Source organism: Carlito syrichta, unplaced genomic scaffold, assembly GCF_000164805.1.
Source record: "Carlito syrichta isolate Samal-C Ts95f unplaced genomic scaffold, Tarsius_syrichta-2.0.1 Scaffold309278, whole genome shotgun sequence".
Taxonomy (NCBI): Eukaryota; Metazoa; Chordata; class Mammalia; order Primates; family Tarsiidae; genus Carlito; species Carlito syrichta.
Genome location: NW_007253374.1, coordinates 55,865 through 80,666, shown reverse-complemented (window position 1 = coordinate 80,666; position 24,802 = coordinate 55,865). Strand labels below are relative to the sequence as shown.

Below are 24,802 nucleotides of genomic sequence, written 5' to 3'. Positions count from 1 at the left end.
GAATTCCAAAGTATCCTTCACCCATCTTCTCCTAGTGATAATACTTTAAAAAAATAACAGTAGCCATAGTCAAAACCAAGACATTGATACTGATAAAGTGCAGGTACAGTTTTTACCAGGCAATATTTACCAGGCTAAAAATATTGCTAATAAACACAGAAATTCCTAGTCTTGCTTGGCCCATCTACCCCTTTTTCATGGGATATTTTGAGGGCAGTGACACTCACCATTGAACACAGAAATTCCCGTCTTGCTTAGATCATCTACCCCTTCTTCATGGAATTTTTCAAGGCAGTGATGTGTCTCACCATTCTGGACATGGGGCCATGGACTGTAAAACTCAAAGAACCACTGTATTTAAGCCAATGCCAGATAGCTCAAAGCAGAACCCTGTGGTCAACTGGACTGTAGCAGATGACCAAAGTCAGTGTTGTCCAATAGAATTCTCACCAGGATGGAAATGTCCCCCATCTGTGTTGTCCAATATGGAATCCACAGGCCACGTGTGACTTTTGAGTACTTGAAGTCTGGCTAGCTCAAATGAGGAATTGATTTTCAAATTTAATTAATTGAAATTTAACTTTGAATAGACTTGTGAGGCTATTGGCTATCACATTGGTCAGTGAAGATCTTGGTCCAGTGGATACTTCATTACTCCTGACCCCAAGCTTTTTACTTTGCTTTTAAATGCTTAACTCTTGGGGCTTCCATGTCCACCCTAACCTCAATTCTGATTCCTGCTGGCCAGAGACCAGCTCAGTCCTTCAGAACGAGGAAGAGAAAATGATCTAGCATGTTCCATGTCTGAATAAGGACCCCAAATAGAAGAGCAGTATCCATCATTTTCCCCCCTCTTTGCATTTCTCTGGTGTGTTTTACCCACCACCCCTCACTATCTAGAGGCAGAAGTGGAGCGCTACTGTTCCATGGGTTCTTGTAGACATACCGAATCTCATTTATGCCCTGGAATTTCAGTCATTCCTACTAGGGTTCCACTGTCTTTGGCACCAACAATGAGTGAAAGTGAAATACAAACTAGGAACCTCATATTCTCCCTTAAATTCTGTTCTCAGTAAGGTTGTTTAGGTCAACACGTATATTGACCTATTATGAAACTGAACCCTGTGGCAAATACTAGTTATTGAGGATTGAAAAAAGTGCAGCTTTCTGGAATGGAAAGAGTAGCATTTAGTGGGAGACAGAAACAATTTAGACAAATATTGTATAATTTCACTTATATGAGGTATTTACAGCAGTCAAATTTATAGAGACAGAATGTAGAATGGTAGTTGCCAAGGGCTGGGGGGAGGAGTATGGAGCTGTGGTTTGGGATGATAAAAAAATTTCGATAAAAGGGTAGGGATGATGGTTGTACAATATTGTGGTTGTGCTCAATGCCACTGAATTAAATTTGATATAATGAGAAGTGAGATGGAGTCATGAGGGCTTAAGGGAAGACGTTCCTTAAGACAAAGTTTGTGGTCTATATCTATTAACATAAAATCTTCCTACAGCACCTGTCCTACCACCTGTCCCACCACCTGTCCCCTTCCCTATCTTTGTAGTACAAATCCCATTATGGTTTTTTCAGTGGACATTCTCATTTATACCATTGTCGTCTTCTGAGAGGAGGCATGGGCATCATATATCCTTTTTCACATCATGAAGATTCAACAGAGGCAGAGTCATCATTCTACAATCTACATTCTTCTGAAGTTCAGTCATCCAAGGTTATAGCTTCCAGGTAGGGGAAAGTATTCTGTGGGAAAAGCTGACAGCATTGGATGCTGCTTCTCAATACCATGAAGGATCATGGGAATGAGAGGAATTTAGGTGATTTTCATAGGAATCAGGGGAGAATGAATGACCTATGCAATATTACCAATGCATATAGACATTTCTGAATCAAGCCTTATTCAAACCAGCTCTTCTTCATGGAGGTTTCTAGGGCAGCTATACTCAGAAAGTTAGTAATGCAATCAAACACTGTGACAATATCAACTGAGTGTTAAACAGTGCTTGAAACCAATCTAATTCTCTAGGACATTCATTGATGATGAGGCTGAAAGTCAGAGTGCGGTCCCTGAGGTTGTCTGCTGGTCAAAGTTTCACACCAGGGAAGAGGGGAAATCCTCGATTTGTAGTGTTTGACAATTTCCATGGGGGTCAATACTTCCATCATGGCATATTTCAAACTACCAACATGATGTCTTTGATTATGTAGTTGGGAAGACATGTTCAGCAGTCCATGGTTCTAGTTTCACCACAAAGATACAACAGACATAAATAACTATAACAACATAGTCTACAGTAAAGTGTAGTAAAATAACTAGAAATTAAAACATGTGAAGCATTTACTTTGTTTTTATTATGATTTATATAAGTTTTAGTTTATAGTATTAGATTTTACTAATGGTTGTATTTAACAACCTGTTCCCCAAATCTCTGGGATATGACCATCGGCCCTTGTGGCCTGGGATGAGCCGTCTCCAGCTCAGTATTAGCTTCTTCCCATCTTCTAAGTCCTATCCTCAGCCAGCCAACAGAATCCAGCATGCACATGCATCAAGAGAAAGAATATAAAATGGAATATTTACTCTTAGTGCTTTGCATGTGGCTACCCTACTCTGTGGCTAAGTCAGCACCAAGTCTTAGGGTGGGTGCCCAAGGTTCTCTCACTGCTTGCCTTACCCACAGAGAAAAGAGCTATAGAGAAAAGAGATACAGAGCCTTTCTCTTAATCCCACGTATCTAGCTACCTGTCTTTTTCTTTTCCCCCTCAGGGTATTGTTGTTTTCTGTAAATTCCATGGACATACTGTGAAACAATGAGGTTGGGGCCTCCATTGTAACCATCACCCAAATAATGGACTTTACACCCAATTGATACTTTTTCAATTCTCACCCTCCTCACATCCCCCTCCCTTTTGGAGTTCCCATTATTTATTATTTCCATCTTTATGCCCATGTGTACTCATTGTTTAGTTCCCACTTATAAGTAAAAACATGCGGTATTTGATTTTCTGCATCTGAGTTCTTTCACTTAGGATAATAGCCTTCATTCATGTTACTTTAGGGGACATGATGTCATTCTTTTGTATGGCTGCATACAATTCCATGGTGTATATATACCACATTTTCTCTGTCCAGTCAACCCCTGATGGACACTTAGGCTGTTTCCACGACATTTCTATTGTGAATAGTGCTGCAATAAACATATGAGGGCAGGTGTTCTTTTTACATAATGATTTATTTTCCTTTGGGTAGATACTCAGTAGTGAGACTGCTGGGCCGAATGGTAGTTGGATTTTTCGTTCTTTGTGAGCTTTCCACACTGTTCTCTGTAGAGGATGTACTAATTTACATTCCCACCAAGAGTATATAAGTGCTTTCTTTTCTTCACATCCACACCAACATCTGTTGTTTTTCACTTTTTAAATAACAGCTGTTCTGACTTGCCAGTAAGATGATATCTCATTCTGGTTTTAATGTGCATTTGACTGATGATTAGTAATGTTGAACACTTTTTCATATGCTTGTTGGCTGCTTATATGTTTTCTTTTGAGAAGTGTCTGTTCACATCCTTTGTCAACTTTTTAATGGAGTTGTTTTTCTTTTTTGTGTGACCATTTTATGTATTGTTAGCTTTAAATTTATTTTTTCTCTTTTTCCTCTTTTCCAATTTGTTTTCTTTTTTAAAATTTAATTTAATTTTAAAATTGTGGGGTACAAGTCAGAATTGTGTACATAAGTTTTTTTTTCTTGCTGAGTGGTTTGAGTTCCTTGTAGATTCTGGATATTAGCCTTTTATCAATGGCATAAATTGAAAATATTTTTCCCATTCTGTAGTTTGTTTACTCTGTGCAGTGCAGAAGTTTTTTCGTTTAATTAAATCCCATTTGTCTATCTTTGTTTTTATTGCATTTGCTTTTGAGGTCTTAGTATAAATTATTTCCTGAGACCAATGTCCAGAAGAGTTTTTCTTGTTTTCTTCAAGACTTTTTATAGTTTGAGTCTTTGGTTCATCTTGGGTTAATTTTGTGTACGGTGAGGGGTAAGGGTCCAGTTTTAATCTTCTGTATATGGTTAGCTAATTTTTCCAGCACCATTTATTGAATAAGGTGCTCTTCCCCGTTGTTTATTTTTGTTGACTTTGTCAAAAATCATTTGGTTGTGGGTATGTGGCTTAATTCTGGATTCTGGGTTCTCTATTGTGTTACATTGATGAATGTGCTTATTTTTGTACCAGTATCTTGCTGTTTTAGTTATTATAACCTTGTAGTATAATTTGTAGTCAGGTAATAAGCTTTGTTCTTTTTGGCTAGAATTGCTTAGGCTATTTGGGCTCTTTTTTAGTTCTGCATGAACTTTAGAAATTATTTTTCTACTTTTGTTATGAAGTAACAGTTGTTCCATAGAAGTAAATGTTTTCATTTCTTATTTTATCATGCTCCCTCTTAGCTACTGGAACTCTTGCCCTCTAATTCCCCTTATAAGAGAATTGGATTGAGTTTTTTGTCTTCGTCCTGAAGGTATTACTGGCAGATTTTTCTCATCTGGTGCTTGATGAACCAATGGCTCTCTCTATAGATCATGGATCCAATGATGGCTCAATATTGGAATCACCTGGGAATCTTTAAAAGTACTGGTGGTTGGGTCCCACCTTCTGCCCTTTGATTTAAGAGGTCTGGGCTGAGAACTGGGTATTGGATGGTTTTTAATATTTAAAAAAAAAGTTTCCTAGATGTGGTCAAGTATGGAAGCACAGCTATGAATGCATGCATTCAGTTTTTCAGTTTCGGCATTATATAATGCCAATGGGAGCAATTTAAGCCAAAGAAATTGGCTATTGTGACTTTGAACACAGGAATAATAGAAGGAAAGGAGGGTGAAATGTCAAGACACACTTGGCTCTTGGGAGTTCCTTAGTTCTATTATCCATAAATTTACTTAAAAGTCTCTCCATCAAAAACCAAGATAACTTTCTGTGATGATAGAAATGTTCTATTCTGCTCACCCAATATGATAGCCATGAGTGACATATAAGTATTGAGCACTCCAAAAGTGGATAGTACAACTTAGAAACTAAATGCTTAGTTTAACTAAGTTTAATTAATTTGACATTAAATAGTCACCCCTGAGTAGTGCCTACTGTTTCAGACAGCACAACTCTAGCTTTTAATAACATAGTCTTTTATTTTTTATCGACTGATTTTTGATATTTTCCATATTTTTGTAACACAAGGACTTCACTTGCCAGCATATCAGAAGACCAGAATCTTCACAGAACCCAGAATCAGGTAATGGGCTAATGGGGAGAAGGAGTGAAGGGTGTGTGTTGATGGAAATGTTCTGTGGTTTTATGTGAAGACAATTGTGAAGTCTTTTGTGCAGTGATGATCAGAAGAGATATATCTTACCTCTACCACAGTGCACTGTGCAGTTTGAATGGAGATATTTAAGCCTCTCACTCTTGGGGCACGGAAATTCTCAAGGAAACAAGAGGATGATCCATGGTGGCTGGGTACAAGGGCAAGGGCTAGGAAGAATATGCATTCTTCTGCCTCTTCAGTTTTGGTGCTTGGTCCTTTTTTTTTGGCCTGGACTATCTTCAACAGCAGGTGTCCCAGCTATTTGAAACCAATAGAAGTTAAGCCACATTGGTTTCAGTCCCAGGCAAATGGTGCCCATCACCATAAGTGTCCAACCTGGCTTCCCAGTAAACCTTATAGAATTTGGTGGTACAATTTTAATAATAAAAAGAACATTCATGTGCCATTTCTTATCTGAATTCAAAGAGGCAAAGCCCTCTGCTCTGGTCCCTTTTTGTTCGAATTCTTTACCTATTATCCCAACAGCACCTTGTAATTCAGCATCCAGAACTCTGTCAGGACACACATTTTCCAGCTATGTACATCTCACATGTGCATTTTCTTTTCAGGTTACATTTGCTCAGAGGAGGAGCAAATAGTTTCCTCTGTTGCTCCTGAACTGTATCTTGAGGTTGAACAAGATCGTAAAGACTATTAGTTTCTGGGACCTGAAGGATGTGTGAATATTGAAGTGATTGATGAAAGCACAAACACATATAGGTAAGAGCAGAAGATGCTGATGACTTAGATGCTGATCCTTAGAATTTATTAATCACATGTTTATTTCATGTACCATCAAGTTGGTATTTTAATTTCTACATATATAGAATGCAGAAAAATCGGAGCCCAGAGAGTTTAGTGAACTCTCCATTTTATTTTCTGATTTAGCAAAAGTCACAGCCCCTTGTTTTACCCCAAACACGACATCCATCTACACACTGTTGTTTAAATCCAAGTCCTGGTGTTCCTTCTGTCATCATGACCTATCACTCTGGCTCCTTTCAGCATTCACTTCTCCACTGCTGGCTCTTATTTCTGGTCAGTCACGGGCCTTGGCTTCATGGTGAGGATGGCAGTGACCATAAAGATTGTGTTAGATTTCTGGAGTCTGCGCCTGGACTTTGACCTGCAGCACAATGAACAGTGGCTGGTGGCCGGCCCCTTGCTTGACATCACCACAGAACCAGAGGGGGCTGTTGCTGAAATCCGCCTTCCCCCCTTCATCTCCCTCCAAGGTACTGGGGGGTGAGATTAGGCTGTGGGGATTGCTGGGGAGCATTCTGTCTCATAGCTGTTGCGGTTTGGGGGTGAGAGGAGGCTGTGGGGGTTGAGCATTCTGTCTCATGGCCTTTGTGGTTCTCCTGAAGCAGGTGAGGTCGACGTCTCCTGGTTCCTAGTTGCCCATTTTGAGGATGAAGGGATGGTCCTGGAGCAGCCAACCCGGGTGAATCCTTTCCATGCTGTCCTGGAAAACCCCAGCTTCTCTCAGATGGGATTCCTGCTGAGGATCACCAGGGGGACCTTTCTCTCTGTCCCCATCACAAGCACCACATTGGTCTATTTTCACTCCCACCCCGAAGATATCAAATTCCATGTGTACCTTGTCCCCAGTGACACCTTGCTAATGAAGGTAAGGCTGACTAATTTTGGCGATCGTATGCGAGAATTATATTTTCATATTATCACCTTGATCCCTCCAGCCCCTTGTGGAATGGAAAAGTCAAGGCTCAATTTTATTGAGAGAAGCAAGAGTCGCTCTTCCATGAGCACAGGTGCTGACCCTTGAGTAACAATTTCTAGATAAGTTCGGTGCTAGTGAAAAGGGAACTTCACTTTTCTGGTTTTCAAGGAGAAGGAGAAAGTCAGAGGAGACTTTTGGGGAAATAAGCGGCACAGATTCTATCATCAAATTTTCAGTGGATAATATGTGAGTGACACACTCAGACACTCACCTCTCTGCAGTCACCCTCTTTCCATTCAGTGACATCTCTCTTCAATGCATTTGCAAAAGGCTGATAGTCTTGTACTCTCTCCTGGGTTAGTGATGAAACAGATGTGCTGGTCACTGTGGGTTTATTTCTTTATCAAGTCTCACTTCTGTTCCTCCAACCTCGGCAGGGAGAGTATATGAGGAAGATTTGATTAAGTTCTACTGTTCTGCTGCCCAATGCCCCACATTCCAATATCAAGAGGCAGAGGTATGCCTTGGAATATTTAGTGTGGTGAGTGACTGTGGGTACTTTAAATACAATACAAGAGAAAAAGATTTATTTTGTTTTGTTAAAAAAAATTTATTTTAGCCGGGCTCGGTAGCTCAGCCTGTAATCCCGCGCCTTTGGGAGGCTGAGGTGAGTGGATTGCCTGAGCCCGCAGGTTCGAGACCCACCTGGGCAGGCGAGACCTCGTCTCTACAATAAACAAACAAAAAAAAATTAGCCAGGCGTGGTAGCACGTGCCTGTAATTCCGGCTACTTCCTGAGGTGGAAGGATCGCTGGAGCCCAGCAGGTCGAGGCTGCGGTGGCCAGAAGCGGCCACTGCACTCCAGTCTGGGTGACAGAGTGAGACTCCAACTCAAAAAAAAAAAAATTTATTTTACTATAGAGATGTAAGGTACATGTGAGGATTAACCTCACAGGTAAGCTGTAGGCAGGTGAAATCTGGGCTTCTCGCTGGCCCTCACTCCAGCGGAGTGGACCAGGTCCCCTTTGTGTTGTCACATGCTTCCCACCCTCCTCCCTCCCTTCCTTTCCTAGCAGTGCTCAGTGGTTGCGAATCCCTCCCTTGTACTAATGTGACTAATGTTTAGGGCCCACTTATAAGTGAGAATATGCGGTATTCAGTTTTTTGTTTCTGTGATAGTTCATTGAGTATGATTGTCTCCAACTCCACCCAGTTCGCTGCAAAATTCATGCAATTCTGCAATTCCTCTCCTGGGAATATATGCAGCAGAACATAAATCGTTCTACAAAAAAATCACCCGCATACACGTGTATTGCCACACTAGTCACAATAGCAAAAGCATGGAACCAACCTACTGGCCATCGAAAGTGGACTGGATAAAGAAAATGTGGTATACACAATGGAGTATTATGTAGACATAAAGAAAAACAAGAAAACATTTAAATCTGGATGATAAAGATGACAGTTCCCACAGTGGACAGGAAATGAATAAGCTCCAACCAATTCTCATGTAAATTTTTTGTGTTTATCCATTTTTTTTAAAGCTTGTAAACATTAAAGGGGTACAAGTGTAGTTTTGTTACATGGGAATATTGCGTAGTGGTTACATCTGGGCTTTTATTGTAACCATTACCAAAATAATATACATTGTACCCATTAAGTAAGTTCTCATTATGCACCAGCTTCACATCCTGTCACCCTTCTAAGTCTCCAATATTTATTGTTCCACACATCTATGTGTAGACATTAGTCAGTTTCCCCATATATGTGAACATGTGGTATTTGATGTTTTGTTTCTAAAGTTGTTTCACCTAAGCTGACGTCCTCTTGTTCTATCCATGTTGTTGCAAAAGAAATGTTTTCCTTCTTTTTTATGACTGAATAGTAATTTATTGTGTATGCTACGTTTTCTTTGTTCATTCATCCATTGATGGACACTTTGGTTAATTCCGTATCTTTGCTGCTCTGAATAGTGATGTGGGAAACATGTGAGTGCAGGTGTCTTTTTGATATAATCATTCATTTTTCCTTTGGGTAGATCCAGTAATGAGATTGTCAGATCAAATGGCAGATCTATTTCTAGTTCTTTGGGAAATTTCCATATTGTATACCATAAAGATTGTACTAATTCTCATTTCCACCAACAGTTTAAGCATTCCCATTTCTGTTTCCTTGCCAGCATCTATAATTTTTGACTTTTTAATAACAGACATTCCAACTGGTGTAAAATGATTCTCATTGTGCTTTTAATTTTCATTTCTTTGGTGATTAGTGATGTAGAGTAGTTTTTCAGTCAGCATTTTGTATGTCTTCTTTTGAAAAATGACTGTTCATTTATTTTGCCCAGTTTAGTGATCTTTTTTTCTTGTTGAATTGTTTCAGTTTTTTAAAATTTGTGTGTCAGACTCCTTTTAGGATACATTGTTTGCAAGTCTTTTCTCTCATTCTTCAGGTTGTCTGTTCATTCTGTTGATTTTTCTTTTGCAGTGCAGAAGCTTTTTAATTTAATTAAGTCTCATTTGTCTATTTTTTATTTTTGTTGCATTTGCTTTTGAGATCTTAGTCATAAATTATTTGCCTAGGCCAATGTCCAGAAGAGTTTTTCCTAGGTATTCTTCAAGGATTTTAATAGTTTGAGGTCTTACATTTAAATTTTTAACTCACTTTAAATTAATTTTTGTATATGCTGAGGGATAGGAGTCCAGTTACATTCTTCTGCATGTGGCAATCTAATTTTCCCAGCACTATTTATTGAAAAAGGTGTCTTTTCCTCAGTGCATATTATTGCTAATTTTGTGGAAGGTCAGATGGTTACAGAAATGTGGCTTTACTTCTGGGTTCTCTATTGTGTTCCATTAATCTATGTGTCTATTTTTATACTAGTACTATGATTTATTTTTAAACTTTTTTATTCTTATATAATTTGAAGTCAGATAATACGATGTCTCTAACTTTCTTTTTGTTTGTTTAGAATAACTATGGCTAGTAGGCCTTTTTTTGGGTTCTGTATGAGTCTTAGGATTGTTTTCACTAATTCTGTGAGAAATAACTTTGATATTTTGATATAGAATTTATTGATTTGTAGATTGATTTTTGAAGAATGGTCATTTTAATAACATTGGTTCTTCCATTCTGTGCACATGAGATGTTTTTCATTTGTTTGTATCATCTAGAATTTATTTCATCCATGTTTTATAGTTTTCCTTGCAAAGATCTTTCACCTCATTGGTTAAATATATTCCTCAGTATTTTATTTTTATTTTTTGGAACTATTGTAAATAAAATTGGCTTTTTGATTTTTTGTCCTTAATTTTGTGGATGTAAATCATCACATTTATTGATTTGCATATGTTTAATCATTCTTGCTGCTGTATTCAGTTTGCTAATTTATTTTTTTTTTGAGTTGGAGTCTCACTCCATCACCCAGACTGGAGTGCAATGGCTGCTCCCGGCCACCGCAGCCTCAACTTGCTGGGGTCCAGCTGTCCTTCCACCTCAGCCATCCAAGTAGCTGGAACTACAGGTGCGCACTACCACGTCCAGCTAATTTTTGATTTATTGTAGAGATGAGGTCTCGTCAAGTTGCCCAGGTGGGTCTCGAACCCGCCAGCTCAGGCAATCCACTTACCTCGGCCTCCCAAAGTGCTGGGATTACAGGCTGAGCCACTGAGCCCGGCCTGCTAATTTTTTTTTTGAGACTTTTTGCATCTATGTTCAGTAGGGATATTGACCTGTAGTTTTACTGTTTTTTGTTATATCCATGTCTAGCTTTGGGAACAGGATGATATTGACTTCATAGAAGGAGTTATAAAGCATCTCCTCCTCCTCGATTTTTTGTGGCTGGTTCAGATATTCTTTGTATGCTTGATATAATTTGGTTGTGACTTCATCTGGCCCTGAATTTCTTTTTTGTCGTTGAGATATATATTTTTTATTATTACTGATTCAGTTTCATTGTCTGTTATTAGCTTGTTTGGGATTTCTATTTCTTTCTTTTTGTTATAATCAATATTTTTTATTATGATATTGTGGGGTACGGTTAAGGGTTAGGTATACAAATATGCTTCATTCAGGCACCCTTGTTGATAAGAGTTGTCTCCCCGTCCCCAGACAGATGTTTACTACCATTAATCCCATCTCCCTCCTCCCCCATAGTTTCCCACCACTATCAGTCATTTTCTTATGGTAATACGTTGGATGATCAAAGTCCACTATATGAGTGAGAACATGTGATACTCAGATCTTTGTTTCTGTGAGAGGTCACTCAGTATTATAGACTCTAGTTCCATCCAGGTTGCTGCAAAATTCATGATTTTGCTCTTTTTTATGGCTGCATAGTATTTTATTGTGTATATGTACCACATTTTTTTTAACCAATATTTTTTATTATGATGTTGTGGGGTACAGTTAAGGGTTAGGTATACAAATATGTTTCATTCAGGCACCCTGTTGATAAGAGGTGTTTCCCCATGCCCAGACAGATATTTGCTACTGTTAATCCCATCTCCCTCCCCCCCATAGTTTACCACTACTGTCAGTCATTTTCTTATAGCATTACATTGGATGTTCAAGGTCCATTATATGAGTGAGAACATGTGATACTTGGATCTTTGTTTCTGTGAGAGGTCACTTAGTATTATAGACTCTAGTTCCATCCAGGTTGCTGCAAAATTCATGATTTTGTTCTTTTTTATGACTGCGTAGTATTCCATCGTGTATATGTACCACATTTTAAAAAACCTAGTCCTCTTTTGATGGGCAGCATGGTTGTTTCCAGGTTCTTGCTATTGTGAACAATACTGTGATAAACATACGTGTGCAGGTATCTTTTTTATAGAGTGATTTGAGTTCTTCAGGGTATATTCCCAGTAGGGGGATTGCGGGGTCACATGGGAGGTTGATATTTAGAGCTTTTAGGAATCGCCACACTGCTTTCCACAGAGGTTGCACTAGTTTACACTCCCACCAACAATGCAGAAATGTTCCCTTTTTGCCATTTTGAGTTGTTGATAATTGCCATTCTGACTGGAGTTAGGTCGTATCTCAGTGTGGTTTTGATTTGCATCTCCCTGATGATTAGTGAGGTTGAACATTTCTTCATGTGTCTGCTGGCTGCTCGGATGTCTTCTTTTGCAAAGTGTCTGTTCATATCTTTTGCCCATTTTATAATGGGGTTGTTTGTTTTTTTCTTTTCAGCACATTTGAGTTCCTTGTAGATGCAAGATTTAAAGCCTTTGTCAGACCTGGAGTTGGCAAATACTTTTTCCCAGTCTGTAGGCTGTCTCCCTGCTCTCTTGATGGTTTCTTTGGCTTTTCAGAAGCTTGTCAGTTTAATAAGGTCTCACTTGTCTATCTTCTCTCTTATGACCTGTGGGTTTCGGGTTTTGTTCAGGAATTGGATGCCAGTTCCGATTTCCATGAGGGTATGTCCTTCATTTTCTAAGGTTCTCATGGTTTGAGGTTTTACATTTAGGTCTCTGATCCATTTGGAGTTAACCTTTGTGCATGGGGATGGATAGGGGTCCTGTTTCAATCTTCTGTATGTGGTCAACCAGTTTTCCCAGCACCATTTACTGAATAGGCTCTCCTCTCCCCCGTGGTAGGTGGCGGAGGCTTTGTCGAAGATGAGTTGGTTGAGAAATTGAGGTTTTGCTTCTGGAATCTCAATTCTATTCCATTGATCTATATGCCTGTTCCTATACCACTACAAAGTTGTTTTGATGATTGTAGCTTTATAGTAAAGCTTGAAGTCTGATAATGTGATACCACCTGCTTTGGTTTTTTTGCTGAGGATTGTTCTGGTTATTCTTGGATGTTTGTGTTTCCATATGAATTCCTGTGCTGTTTTTTCTAGGTCTGAGAACAATGTTGCTGGTAATTTGATGGGTATTGCATTGAATCTGTAGGTTGTCTTAGGTAAGATGGACATCTTCACAATGTTGGTTCTTCCAACCCATGAGCATGGGATATTTTTCCACTTGTTTGTGTCATCTTTGATTTTTTTGAGCAATGTTTTGTAGTTTTCATTGTAAAGGTTTTTCCTGTCTCTGGTTAGGAAGATGCCAAGGTATTTCATTTTTTTGTGGCTATTGTGAATGGAATTGTGCTTTTCTTTTGGGTTTCTGTTTGTTTATTATTGGTGTAAAGAAATGCGATTGTCTTTTCCACATTTTTTTATATCCTGAGACTTTGCCGAAGGCCTTTATCAGTGTAAGGAGGTTTTTGACAGATTCTCTTGGGGTTTCAAGGTACACAATCATGTCATCTGCAAAGAGAGATAACTTGACTTCCTCTTTTCCTATTTGGATACCCTGATGCCTTCTCTTTTCTGATTGCTCGAGCCAGGATTTCCAATACTATGTTGAATAGGATGGGTGAGAGTGGGCATCCTTGTCTTGTTCGTTTTCAGGGGAAATGGTTCCAATATTTGTCCATTTAGGAGTATGCTGGCTGTGGGTTTCTCGTAGATGGCTTTTACTCTTTTGAGGTATGTTCCCCGTATGCCTAGATGTTCGAAGGTTTTTTTCAAGAAGGGGTGCTGGATTTTATCAAAAGCTTTTTCTGCATCTAATGGTATAATCATGTGGTTTTTGTTTTGACATCTGTTGATGTATTTAATTACATTTATGATTTGACAAATGTTTAACTAGGCTTGCATCCCAGGGATGAACCCTACTTGGTCATGATGGATTTTTTTGAGATGTATTGTTGAATCTGGTTTGCTAGGATCTTGTTGAGAATTTTAGCATCTATATTCATCAAAGATATTGGCCTGCAGTTCTCTTTCTTTGTTGGATCTTTACCTGGCTTGGGTTTCAATGTGATGTTAGCTTCATAAAATGATTTGGGGAGAGTACCATTTTTCAATCACCTGAAATACCTTTGTAGGATTGGTATCAGCTCCTCCTTAAACGTCTTGTAGAATTCTGCTGGAAAGCCATCTGGACCAGTGCTTTTTTTTGTAGGTAGTTTTCTTATATGTAGTCAATTTCCTTGATTGTTATTGGTCTATTTAGGGTTACAATTTCTTCTTGTTTCAACCTAGGCAGGTTGTGTGATGTCAGAAAGTCCTCCCTTTCCTTAAGGTTTTCAAGTTTGTTTCATACAAGTGTACGTAGTAGTCTCTAATGATCTTTTGTATTTCTTCAGGGTCAGATGTGACTTCATCTCTTGTGTTTCTGATTGTCTTACTTGGGTGTTTTCTCTCTTTTTCTTGGTCAGTCTAGCTAGGGGACCATCGATCTTGTTTAACCTTTTGAAGAACTAGCTTTTTGTTTCATTGATTTTTTTGTATTACCTTTTTGTCTTCTATGCCCTGGATTTGGGCTTTTATTTTGGTGATCTGAATTCTTCTGCTGAAATTAGGGTTTTGTGGTCTTGCTTTTCCCGCTTCCTTAGGTAGCTTGTTAGGCTGTTAATTTGTGATCCTTCCATTTTCTTCATGTGCATTTGTAGGGATATAAATTCCCCTCTTACTACAGCTTTCATGGTGTCCCAGAGACTTTGGTAAGATGTTTCTTCATTTTCATTTGTTTCCAGGTATCTTTTGATCTCTGTTTTGATTTCATCATTGACCCAGGAGTTGTTTAGCATCATGCTGTTTAGTGTCCATGTCTTTGTGGATTTTTGGGGGACCTTGTTGGTGTTAATGTTTATTTTTATTCCACTGTGCTCTGAGAATGTGCATAGTAAATTTTCAGTCCTTTCAAATTTGCTTATGCTTGATTTATGGTCAAGTATGTGGTTGACCTTAGAATACGTTCCATGTAGTGATGAGTAGAATGTGTATTCTGTGGTCTTTGGATGGAGTTTTCTATAGGTATCAATTAAGTCCATTTGGTCAAGAGTCACATTGAGCTTCTGGATCTCATTGTTGATTTTTTGTCCTGATGATCTGTCTAGGGTTGTGAGTGGGGTATTAAAGCCCCCAGTTATGATGGTGTTAGAGTCAATATCTTTCTTTAGATTTCCTAGAAGTTGCTTTATGAAAGTTGGCATACATATGTTGGGTGCGTATATATTTAGGATAGACATTTCTTGTTGGCGGAGTGAACCTTTTATCATTATGTAGTGGCCCTCTGTATCTTTTTTAATTTTTGAAAGCTTAAATGGTATTATGTCTAAAATTAGGATTGTGACTCCTCCTTTCTTTTGTGTTCTATTCACCTGAAAATTTGTTTCCCATCCTCTTACTTTGAGTCTGTGCACGTCCTTTCTTTTCTTTTCTTTTTTTTTGAGTTGGAATCTCACTCTGTCACCCAAACTGGAGTGCAGTGGCCACTCCCGGCCACTGCAGCCTTGACGTGCTGGGCTCCAGCTATCCTTCTGCCTCAACCTTCCAAGTAACTGGAACTACAGGTGTGCGCTACCACGCCCAGCTAATTTTTGATTTATTATAGAGATGAGGTCTCGCCAAGTTGCCCAGGCTGGTCTCGAACCCGCAGGCTCAGGCAATCCACTCACCTCAGTCTCCCAAAGAGCTGGAATTACAGGCTGAGTCACTGATCCCGGCTGTGCACATCCTTTCTATTGAGATGGGTCTCTTGAAGGCAGTATATTGTTACCTGGTGATATTTTATCCATTTTGCCATTCTATGTCTTTTCATTGGTGTGTTTAGTCCATTCACATTCAGGCTAATTATTGAAATGTGAGAGTTCGTCCCTATCATAGAGTTTTTATAGAGTTGTTGTTCTTCCACTTGGTTTTTCGTCTTTCTTTTGGTTTTGGTGTTGGTTCATGTGTATTTTATTCTTTTTCCTGTAGTCTTGTGATGAACACTGTTCATTTTTCCTTTTCTTCTGTGTTTAGTACTTTCTTAAGTGCTTGATGTAGAGGTGGTTTGGTGGCAGCATAAGTTCTTAGGGATTGGATATCTGGGAAGGATTTCAATTCTCCTTCGCTGATGAAGCTTAACTTGGCTGGGTAGGTTATTCTTGGTTGAAATTGTTTATCTTTTAGGACTTTGAAGATAGGGCTCCAAGCTCTCCTAGACTGCAAGGTTTCTGTAGATAAATCTGCTGCTATTCTAATTGGTCTTCCATGGTAGGTGATCTGGCCTTTTTCCTCTTGCTGCCTTTAGGATTTTTTCTTTTATGCCTACTTTGTTTAGGCAGTTTATTGTGTCAAGGAGTTGGTCTTCTCATTTGTTGTCTTGCAGGGGTTCTCTGAATCTCTTGTGCTTGAATTTTTGCATCACTGATTAGATAAGGGAAGTTTTCTTGAACAATCTCATGGAAAGTTTGTTTCAGTGTGGTCTCTGTGTCTCTTTCTGCCTCAGGAAGGCCAATTGCTCTTAGGTTCAGTCTTTTGACGTAATTGCTCATCTCCTGAATGTTTTGTTCTGTCTTTTTGAGCTTGTTTTCTGTGGTTTTAAGAGTTTGGGTTAGTTCTGTATTTTGGTCCTCAAACTCTGAGATTCTTTCTTCTGCTTGGGTAATTCTGCTTTCCATGTTTATCAGTTTGTTATTTATTTCATTCATAGTATTCTTTATTACTGTTATCTCAGATATCAGCTCCTTCCTAGTTTCTTCCTGTCTCTCCTCAATTCTTTTTAATCTCTCCATTAATGTCTTGATATCTAAGTTTGTGATCTGAGCTCAGTCATTCTGGGGGCATTTCATTATTTGCATTCCGAAGTCAGTTTTCTCAGTGTCTGCCCTCCCAGGGGTCTGGGAGAGACCCATATTCTTCTTTTGGTTTTTCTTCATTTATGTAGATTTTTCTCTCTCTCCCCCTCTCCCTCCCCTTCTTTAATTCTGTTTTTGAGGGAAGGTGGGGTTGCTTTTGTTTCACTTGTGCAATCTCCTGTTCTTCCTTATGAGAATCCTCTGGCTTTGTTCACTTTTGAGGTTGGAGTGTGGGCTGCGGGCTGTACTTTTTGCAGTTTTGAGACTTAATTGAGGGGGAAGCTGTGGTTCAGAATCTATATCTGATTCCAGCATCCACCAACAGGTGTATGAGCACACTGGAACCCATTTCTTACAATCTGTCTGTGAAGCAGAATGAATGTAGGTTTGGTCCCTGGATCAAAAGGAGGTACAAAAGATGAAAATAATGGAGGAAGGGGGAGTCAATAGGAAGTTAGAAAGAGAGAAGAGTGAGAAGGAAAATAGACATACATACCAACTAACAGGTGAAAAAGAGACACAAGGCTGGAGAGAAGTTAAAAAAACACGCAAGAAAAATTCCCTAAAGAATACTGATAGCTACACAGAGACAGAGCAATAAAATCATGAAACAGATAGTGTAAGTCAGAAAGCAAACAAGAGTGAGCAAAACAAACAGTCAAAATGATAAAATCAAAAATCAAATAAGAGATCAGACTAGCTATGTAATCTTTTCTGAGTGTCTAAAGTCTCTTCAGCTCTGATCTCCAGCCTCTTTCCTTTGCTTTCATTGCAGGCAACTAGATTTACTCGCAGTTTGGGTTTGTTTTTTTAGCCTGCTGCCTGGGAGGTCTGTGATGTTGCCTTCATCTGATTCAGCAGGGGAGGGCCTTTGTCTCCTGTCTAGCGATGTTACCTTAGGAACCGAGGTGGAGGATGCTGATAGGTGGGCGCAGCAGTGCAAATCTCTGCCTGGAGAATGGCCAAGGTGGCAGCTTCACTTTGGCGGATCTTTTCTCTCCACTCATCTGGGTCCCTGTTTGATTCACTATGGTGGACTGTGGTGGTGTGGGAGGCACCGGGGATCAGCTGCACAGCTGGGTGCTGTTCTGGGGTGACACCAGCAGGCTCGGGTGGAGGAGGGGGTCGGGATTTCCCTCCTCTGGAGCTGAGAGCCTCCGATCAGCACCTCCTTAAGATATGCTGTTCCCTTACACAAGCATGGGGTTGCACGCTGAGTACCTCAGCCAGGTGGGCCCAGAGCTCCAGAGTGCCAAAGCTTCAAAGGGCAGGTGGTGAGCAGCGAGAGTGGCCCTGGGCCCCTCACAGGGTACTTCAGCCAGAAATGGGACCGGTATCTCTGAGGGGCAGGCGTCCAGTTCCTCCCTGGGTGACTGGCGGCTTGGTGCTGGGTGCTGGGTGAGATGATGTAGTCAGAGGGGGAGCTGAGACCCGAGACTCCCGCACAGGTGGGAGTCATGTATACTGGAGCAGCAGCAGCCAGGGGCTACAATATCCGGCCCTGCGTGGGACCGAAGGCCCCCGGGCCACGGACCAGTGCAGCTGGCGGTGGGCAGGGGGGTGGGGGAAGAAAAGTAAGAGTCTTTTTGGGAACTCACATTCAGAGAATCTCACAAGTCCACCTATGCCGTCGGCATCTTACTGGAACTCCCCACATTTTTTTCTTAAGTCAATAGTCTTTGGGCAGAGGCTATTGAAAATAAAATTAACAAAGCCATATCAAGGACTTTTCTCATTCAAAGTTTCAAAACTAAATGATATTTTGGAACTGGAGAGACCTAGAGATCAAGTGGTCCAACTCTTCTTCCTATGTTATAAATGAGATAAATGAAAAGGTTTGTGTCTGCACTGCAGAAATATTCAGATTTTTGCTGTGCTTCTCTCTTGCCCAGTTATATAAGCATTCATCAGCTTGTGTCAGTGTTGGAGACAGAGTCCTGCCAAAGAGTCAATTAACTGGTCATCGTTGCAATTTGTTGGTGTTTAAGCAAAGATTACAAAGGGAACAACTTATGAATACAAATAGTTCTTCAAATTACACAAATTTTCATTTTTATAACTTTTTAAAACCAGTAATCATTAACGAAGAACTAAATTAAATTGCATGTCTGCCTATTAGCTATACTTTTGTGTGTGTGTGTGTGGGCTACCATGACTGGGGCCAAATTTGGATAATTTGAGCAAGGGAAGTATTTTTTTTTTCTTAACCCACTTCAAACAAAATACAGGGTGGCTTCTTCTTCTTTCTTCTTTCTTTCTTTTTTTTTTTTGCAGTAGTTCCCATGGAACACACTGTTCTTCCAACCAGGAAAATAGTCTTGAATTTAGAGTAAAAGTAGGAATTAGTGTTTGGCATTGATGTCTTATATTCACTTGACAGCAAGTCACTAAACATCTTTAAACGTTAGATTATTCAAATTTAAACTGGTAATAATGCTTTTTGAGTTATCTATCTACTGAGTGTTGTATAAGAAAATAGTAAAGTCAAATAATCCTTATGAAAGGACTTTGAAAACACTAAAACTCTATAACTTAATTTTATGCTAAAACCCCCCCAAACAACAAAAGTCTCTTATAGGAAAATGGGAATTCATCATTTGCAAGCTATTTGCTTACTTAAGATTTCAGTGCTTATCTTTGTTATTGGATTGAAACATACTTTATTAAGTATATCAATCTTTTTTATGACTTATGCAGTATAACTAATTATTCCAGTTTTTCTTGTTTTCATTACTAGAACTTGATTATTTCCATGTAGTCAAATATAATTAGTACTTTTCTCAAGACTATTTTTTTTGTATTACACTTAGAAAGTTTTTTCCTTATTCCAACATTTAAATATATTCACCAAGGTGTCTTCTCTTCTATTAATATTTATTTTCTAGACTTACAAAAAGCATATAAGGTCTATTACTGTTACTATTTCCTATGACAATTTCTCCAAGCAAGTTTTCCATTCTATGCACATTAGGAAATGCTGGCTTAATGATAGTTTTAATGTGATCCCCTAAGAATGCTGCAAGAGCAAATGCTGATGTGTTTGTGACATCTTGTTGAAAGCATTTTCTGTGAAGTTTGTTTACTCATTACTCGCAGATTTGAAGTTTGCCAGGCATGTATGATCTAAAAGTTTATTGTCAGTGCAAAGAAATGTTTACTAGTGAGACATATATGCAAAAATTAAATCTCCACACACCAGGAAGAACTAAGAGAATATCTGACACCTACTTGTAGACATCTTTGGTGTGTGTGAGAGAGAAGTTATTTAACAAAAAAAAGTTACAAAATTAAAATATCTATCCATTCTAATATCCTAGCATTCATTTTCTTATCTATTTCATGAGTATTCATGATTTATTATTAAGAAATAACCTATTCAAACTCTTAAAATATTACAGAATATTTCACATGAAATGATAGGAAATATTTCATGCATTTTTGGGAAAGATAAGGCATTAAAATTTTTTTTTACTGTATTAGAGATGAGGTCTCACTTTGTTGCCCAGGCTGCTCTTGAACTCCTGGGCTCAAACAGTCTTCCTGTCTTGGCCTCACAAATTGCTAGGATTATAGGAGTGAGTTGCTGCACCCAGGCAAGATGAGGCTTTTGAGTATCACTTTCAGATAAAGTAGCTATTCTATGAAATATAACTTGTGTCATGATTTAAACATCCATTTAGGTTGAGAGATGGCAGAGAGGCCTAATGTACACAGGTTAAGGGACGACACAAATCCTGCTCCCAGAGTTGTAGTTATGTTGATGGACACTTGAGTTTTGGGCTTTCACTGTGTAGTTTTGCATGTCCATGTTTCCAGGCACACTAACTCATATTCAAAAATGTGTGAAATGGATTGACATGTTTTAATCTCAGTTTATTAATTTTAATCTGATACATAATTGAAAGAGGACACAATGATAAGCACATTATTTTTCCTGAATAAATATCTTTTTAGGCACTCCAATCAAAGTTTGCTGAGGAGGAAAGTCAGGATAAGGGCAGTTGAGTGATTTCCAGTACCATCTGTACCTCTCCTTCTGTGCCTTACCTCCCATCTGGTCCAGGAAACCTCTGTGAGCCTGGTCCGAGCTCCTGGTATAGTGGCAACATGCAGTCTATGAGAGCTCTTCTCTTACTCCATATAGGCTCTGTTCCTTTCATACCATTAGAACCTGTGATATGTTAAGTCACAGGTGATCAGGCATCATTTATAGTCTTCTTGCTAAGACCAAGATACCTCCTTTTCCTTTAGGAAGGTTTGAGTAACTTCCTTTCTCCCTCCCTTCTTTCTTTCTTTCTTTCTTTCTTTCTTTCTTTCTTTCTTTCTTTCTTTCTTTCTTTCTTTCTTTCTTTCTTTCTTTCTTTCTTTCTTTCTTTCTTTCTTTCTTTCTTTCCTTCCTTCCTTCCTTCCTTCTTTCCTTCCTTCCTTCCCTCCCTCCATCCCTCTTTCTTTCTTTCTTTCTTTCTTTCTTTCTTTCTTTCTTTCTTTCTTTCTTTCTTTCTTTCTTTCTTCTGTTGTAGGGTGCATGTTAAAGATTTCTGTAGAGCAAAGGCACTCAGCTTTTCTGAGGTACTGTCAGTTCTGTGTAATAGCTCCCCATATCATTTGTTAGAACCCCATGAATTTGACAACTCAAAAATTTCCAATCTGTAGCCAGATCACTTACTTCTTGTGAGCTCTCACCATCTCTTGGGGTCCTGCAGGGATCACAGAAATACAGGGGGTCACTGGCCATTTGGTAGCATAGATTTCTGCCCCATTATTTTTAGAGGAACTGCCCTTCTGATCTCACTGTTTCTCAAGGCATTCTTCCTCTTCAAAATAACCAACAACCAGCAAGATGTCTTCAATGGTTTTAAGCTTTAACAAAGGGAAATAATATTTTTGGTATCTTTTTTTTTACATTTAAAATTTTATTTTAGATTCAAGGGGAACAAGCACATGTTTGTTATATGGGCATATTGCGTACTGGAGGGGATTGGGTTTCAGGTCACCCATTCTTCAGATAGTGAAAATTATACCCATTAGGTAAATTCTGAACCCTTTGTCCCCTGTCCTGCCTTCCCACTTTTGGTGTCCCTGTGTCTATTATTTCCATTTTGACTTTAGATTGATTCCGCTCCAAAAAAATATGCCTTGCTACTTATTTAAAACTGGTCATAGGGAAGATGTCAAATAGACACACAATATCACAAAAATAATAGTCATTGAGTCATTCCTGGGTACTGAGATATATATATAAAGTCTCCGAATCTCATGACAATCCTGAATGGAAAATTTTATAGGTAAGGAAACTGAGAACCAGAGAAGTTTAGAAACTGAGCCAATAATTCACAGCTGCAAATGGCAGAGCCAGAACAAAATTGAGGTCTGTCTGAGAAGCCCATGCATTGATCTCTACTTGAAATCGGTGACAAGCAAACTTGGGATATTTGCTCAAATTTAGATGGATATCATATATTTCCTTTGGGATCATTTAGGAGTGGATACTGCTGGTAGATGCTCACTGAAAGATCTGTCAAAATTTGTTCCTGGATTCTTCATGAGATTCACTTTACATTCTTAATAATGATAAGAAAGTGAATTCTTATTTCCTTCCCAACCTTACTCCAAATGGAAAAAAAAAAGCCTGGGTGTGGTGGCTCATGCCTATAACCCTATAACCCCAGCACTTTGGGAGGCTGAGGTGAGTGGATTGCTTGAGCCCAGGAGTTCAAGCCTAGCCTGGGCAACATAGTGAGACCCTGTCTCTACAAAAAATTAGCTGGACGTGGTGATGCATGCCCGGTTACTGGGGAGGCTGTGCTAGAAGGGTACTTAAGTTCAGGAGGTGGAGGCTGTAGTGAGCTGTGATCATGCCACTGCACTCCAGTCTGAGCAACAGAGTGAGATCCCAACTCAAAAGAAAAAAAATTATTTATCTCGTGAGTATAAAACATATCAGAAACTTACATCATATCACACCTGTCTTCCGACCGCTGTTTTCTTTTGATTTGGAAACAGACAATTACTTGATGATACCACAAAGCTGTGGAGGATCCAGGAGGCCCATGTGGAAATCAAAGATGTCCGGATTCTGGTGCAGTTGCAGAGATCCATGGTGGCAGAGGCTGAAGTCACAAGTGAAGCCAGAGTCAGACTAAGGGCTGTGCAGTTTACACATGGAGGGCCAGCCATATGGTGATGGGTTCCACAAGGCTAGAGCTTGAATGGAAAACCAGGATTTCTCTTTTTTTTTAACTTAAGAAAAGAGTTGCTGGTCAGGTACAGTGACTCATACCTGTAATCCCAGCACTTTGGGAGACTGAGGCAAGAAAAATCACTTGAGCCCAGGAGTTTGAGTCTAGCAGGGTAACATAGTGAGACCTCGTCTCTATGAAAAAATAAAAAATAAATACCCTGGGCATGGTGGCACAGACTGGTAGTTCCAGCTACTCCAGAGGCTGAGGCAGATGAATGGCCTGAGCCCAGGAGGTTGTGGCTGCAGTGGGGTTGTGATCATGCCACTGCACTCCAGTCTGGGCAGTAGAGTGACCCTGACTCAAAAAATAATAGTAATAAGAATAAAAGAAAGAAAAAGAGTTCTTTTTGCAGTTTTACTGAGAATTTTCCCTGAATTAAAAGGTAATGAGCAGTTCACTATACCCAGAAAAATCTTGGTCACAGGTCTTGTGTCAAGAGCAACTTAGTAAAGTTGATTCCAATTGAACCTCCACATCAGTGTTCCCTAGAGAGCATTTAACAAAGCAAAACAAAACACTAATTTCCAGACCTCACTTCAGTCCCTGTGAAGCAGTCTTAAGTGGGCTCAGGAATCTACATTTTTATAAAACTGATGATTTGCACGTAGCCAGCTTGGAGCCTGTCTTTTGAACATCGTTGTTCTGGTATATTGAATGTTAAAAAGGGGTGGTTAAGAACAATCCAGGTTAGTATTACAAAATGTAAGGGCACCCTAGCCCCGAGTGTCCTTGATTCTGTTATCTGTAGCCTTCATGCCCATGTGGATAAGTTTCTTGAAGTATCAGATATCAGCTGAGATTAGACATCTCATGTATCCTCTTTGAAATCTTACTTGTGAACTGATGCAGGTGCTTCTTTGCACAGCTGGTTTGTTATCAAGATCTGCAGTACTGGAAACAATTCTCACTTTTTTTTGAGTTGGAATCTCACTCGGTCCCCCAGACTGGAGTGCAGTGGCTGCTCGTGGGACCACAGCCTCGCCTGCTGGGCTCTGGCGATCCTTCCACCTCAGCCCTCCGAGTAGCCAGAATTACAGGCATGCGCTACCACGCCCAGCTGTTTTTTGATTAATTGTAGAGATGAGGTCTCGCTGCCCAGGTGGGTCTCGAACCCATGGGCCCAGGCAATCCACTCATCTCAGCCTCCCAAAGGTGTGGGATTACAGGTTGAGCCACCGAGCCCGGCTAACAATTCTCACTTTGTGAGATAAGACTGAGGTGGCAACAGAATGAAATAAAAACATCTCCTGTGATAAGTAAAAACAACAACAAAAAACCAGATAGAGGCCTTAAGTTTCAGACTTTCTTTCAAACAAATTCAGTGAGTACTGAGGCTCCAAAGTGCTTTAAGGCATCAGTACGGTAGATGCCAAGTATTCATTTGCATTAAAGATAGCATTTTAATTTTTCTTTAAAAATGAAATCCTAGAATCTATAATTTGTAACATACCCCTCCCTGCTGCCTGCCACCACCTTGAACTTCTGTCATCTCATTAGGATGTGAATCTCTTATCCTTGCTAAAGGAGTAAATAGATGAAACTCATGTGACAACTTGGAGTCTTGGAAGAGAAGTATCAACAAGGACTCAGAAAAAGAAAGCACAGGTCACAGTAGTACTCTTTTATTTCTGAACTCTTTAACTTGTGTCTTTTTAGGTTCTTGCAGCAGAAGGATTGATGAATGCTTTCAAATCTCTGAAGTCAGCCTCCATAGCTCAGGCTGGGTCTCCCATGGCCCTCCAACTGCGCCACCTACAGACCCTGACCACTGTAGCTTCCGAGAAGAATTCCACCATTATGTTTTCTCTGCCCATGAATATACTGGAGGACAATGGTAATGTCAGCTGTGATAACCACAAGAAGCTTCCTAATCGAGCCTGA

The 24,802-nt window shown here is 39.5% G+C and overlaps 1 protein-coding gene across 1 annotated transcript; it reads left to right on the top strand.

The window, feature by feature from the left end:
- Positions 1 to 326: 326 nt before the first annotated feature.
- LOC103269492 (caspase recruitment domain-containing protein 8-like) lies at positions 327 to 24,802 on the top strand. The gene is given in 5 exon segments (XM_008067068.1): positions 327 to 423; positions 5,941 to 6,091; positions 6,377 to 6,606; positions 6,739 to 7,001; positions 24,578 to 24,802. Coding segments are annotated over 5 exon segments (966 nt in total).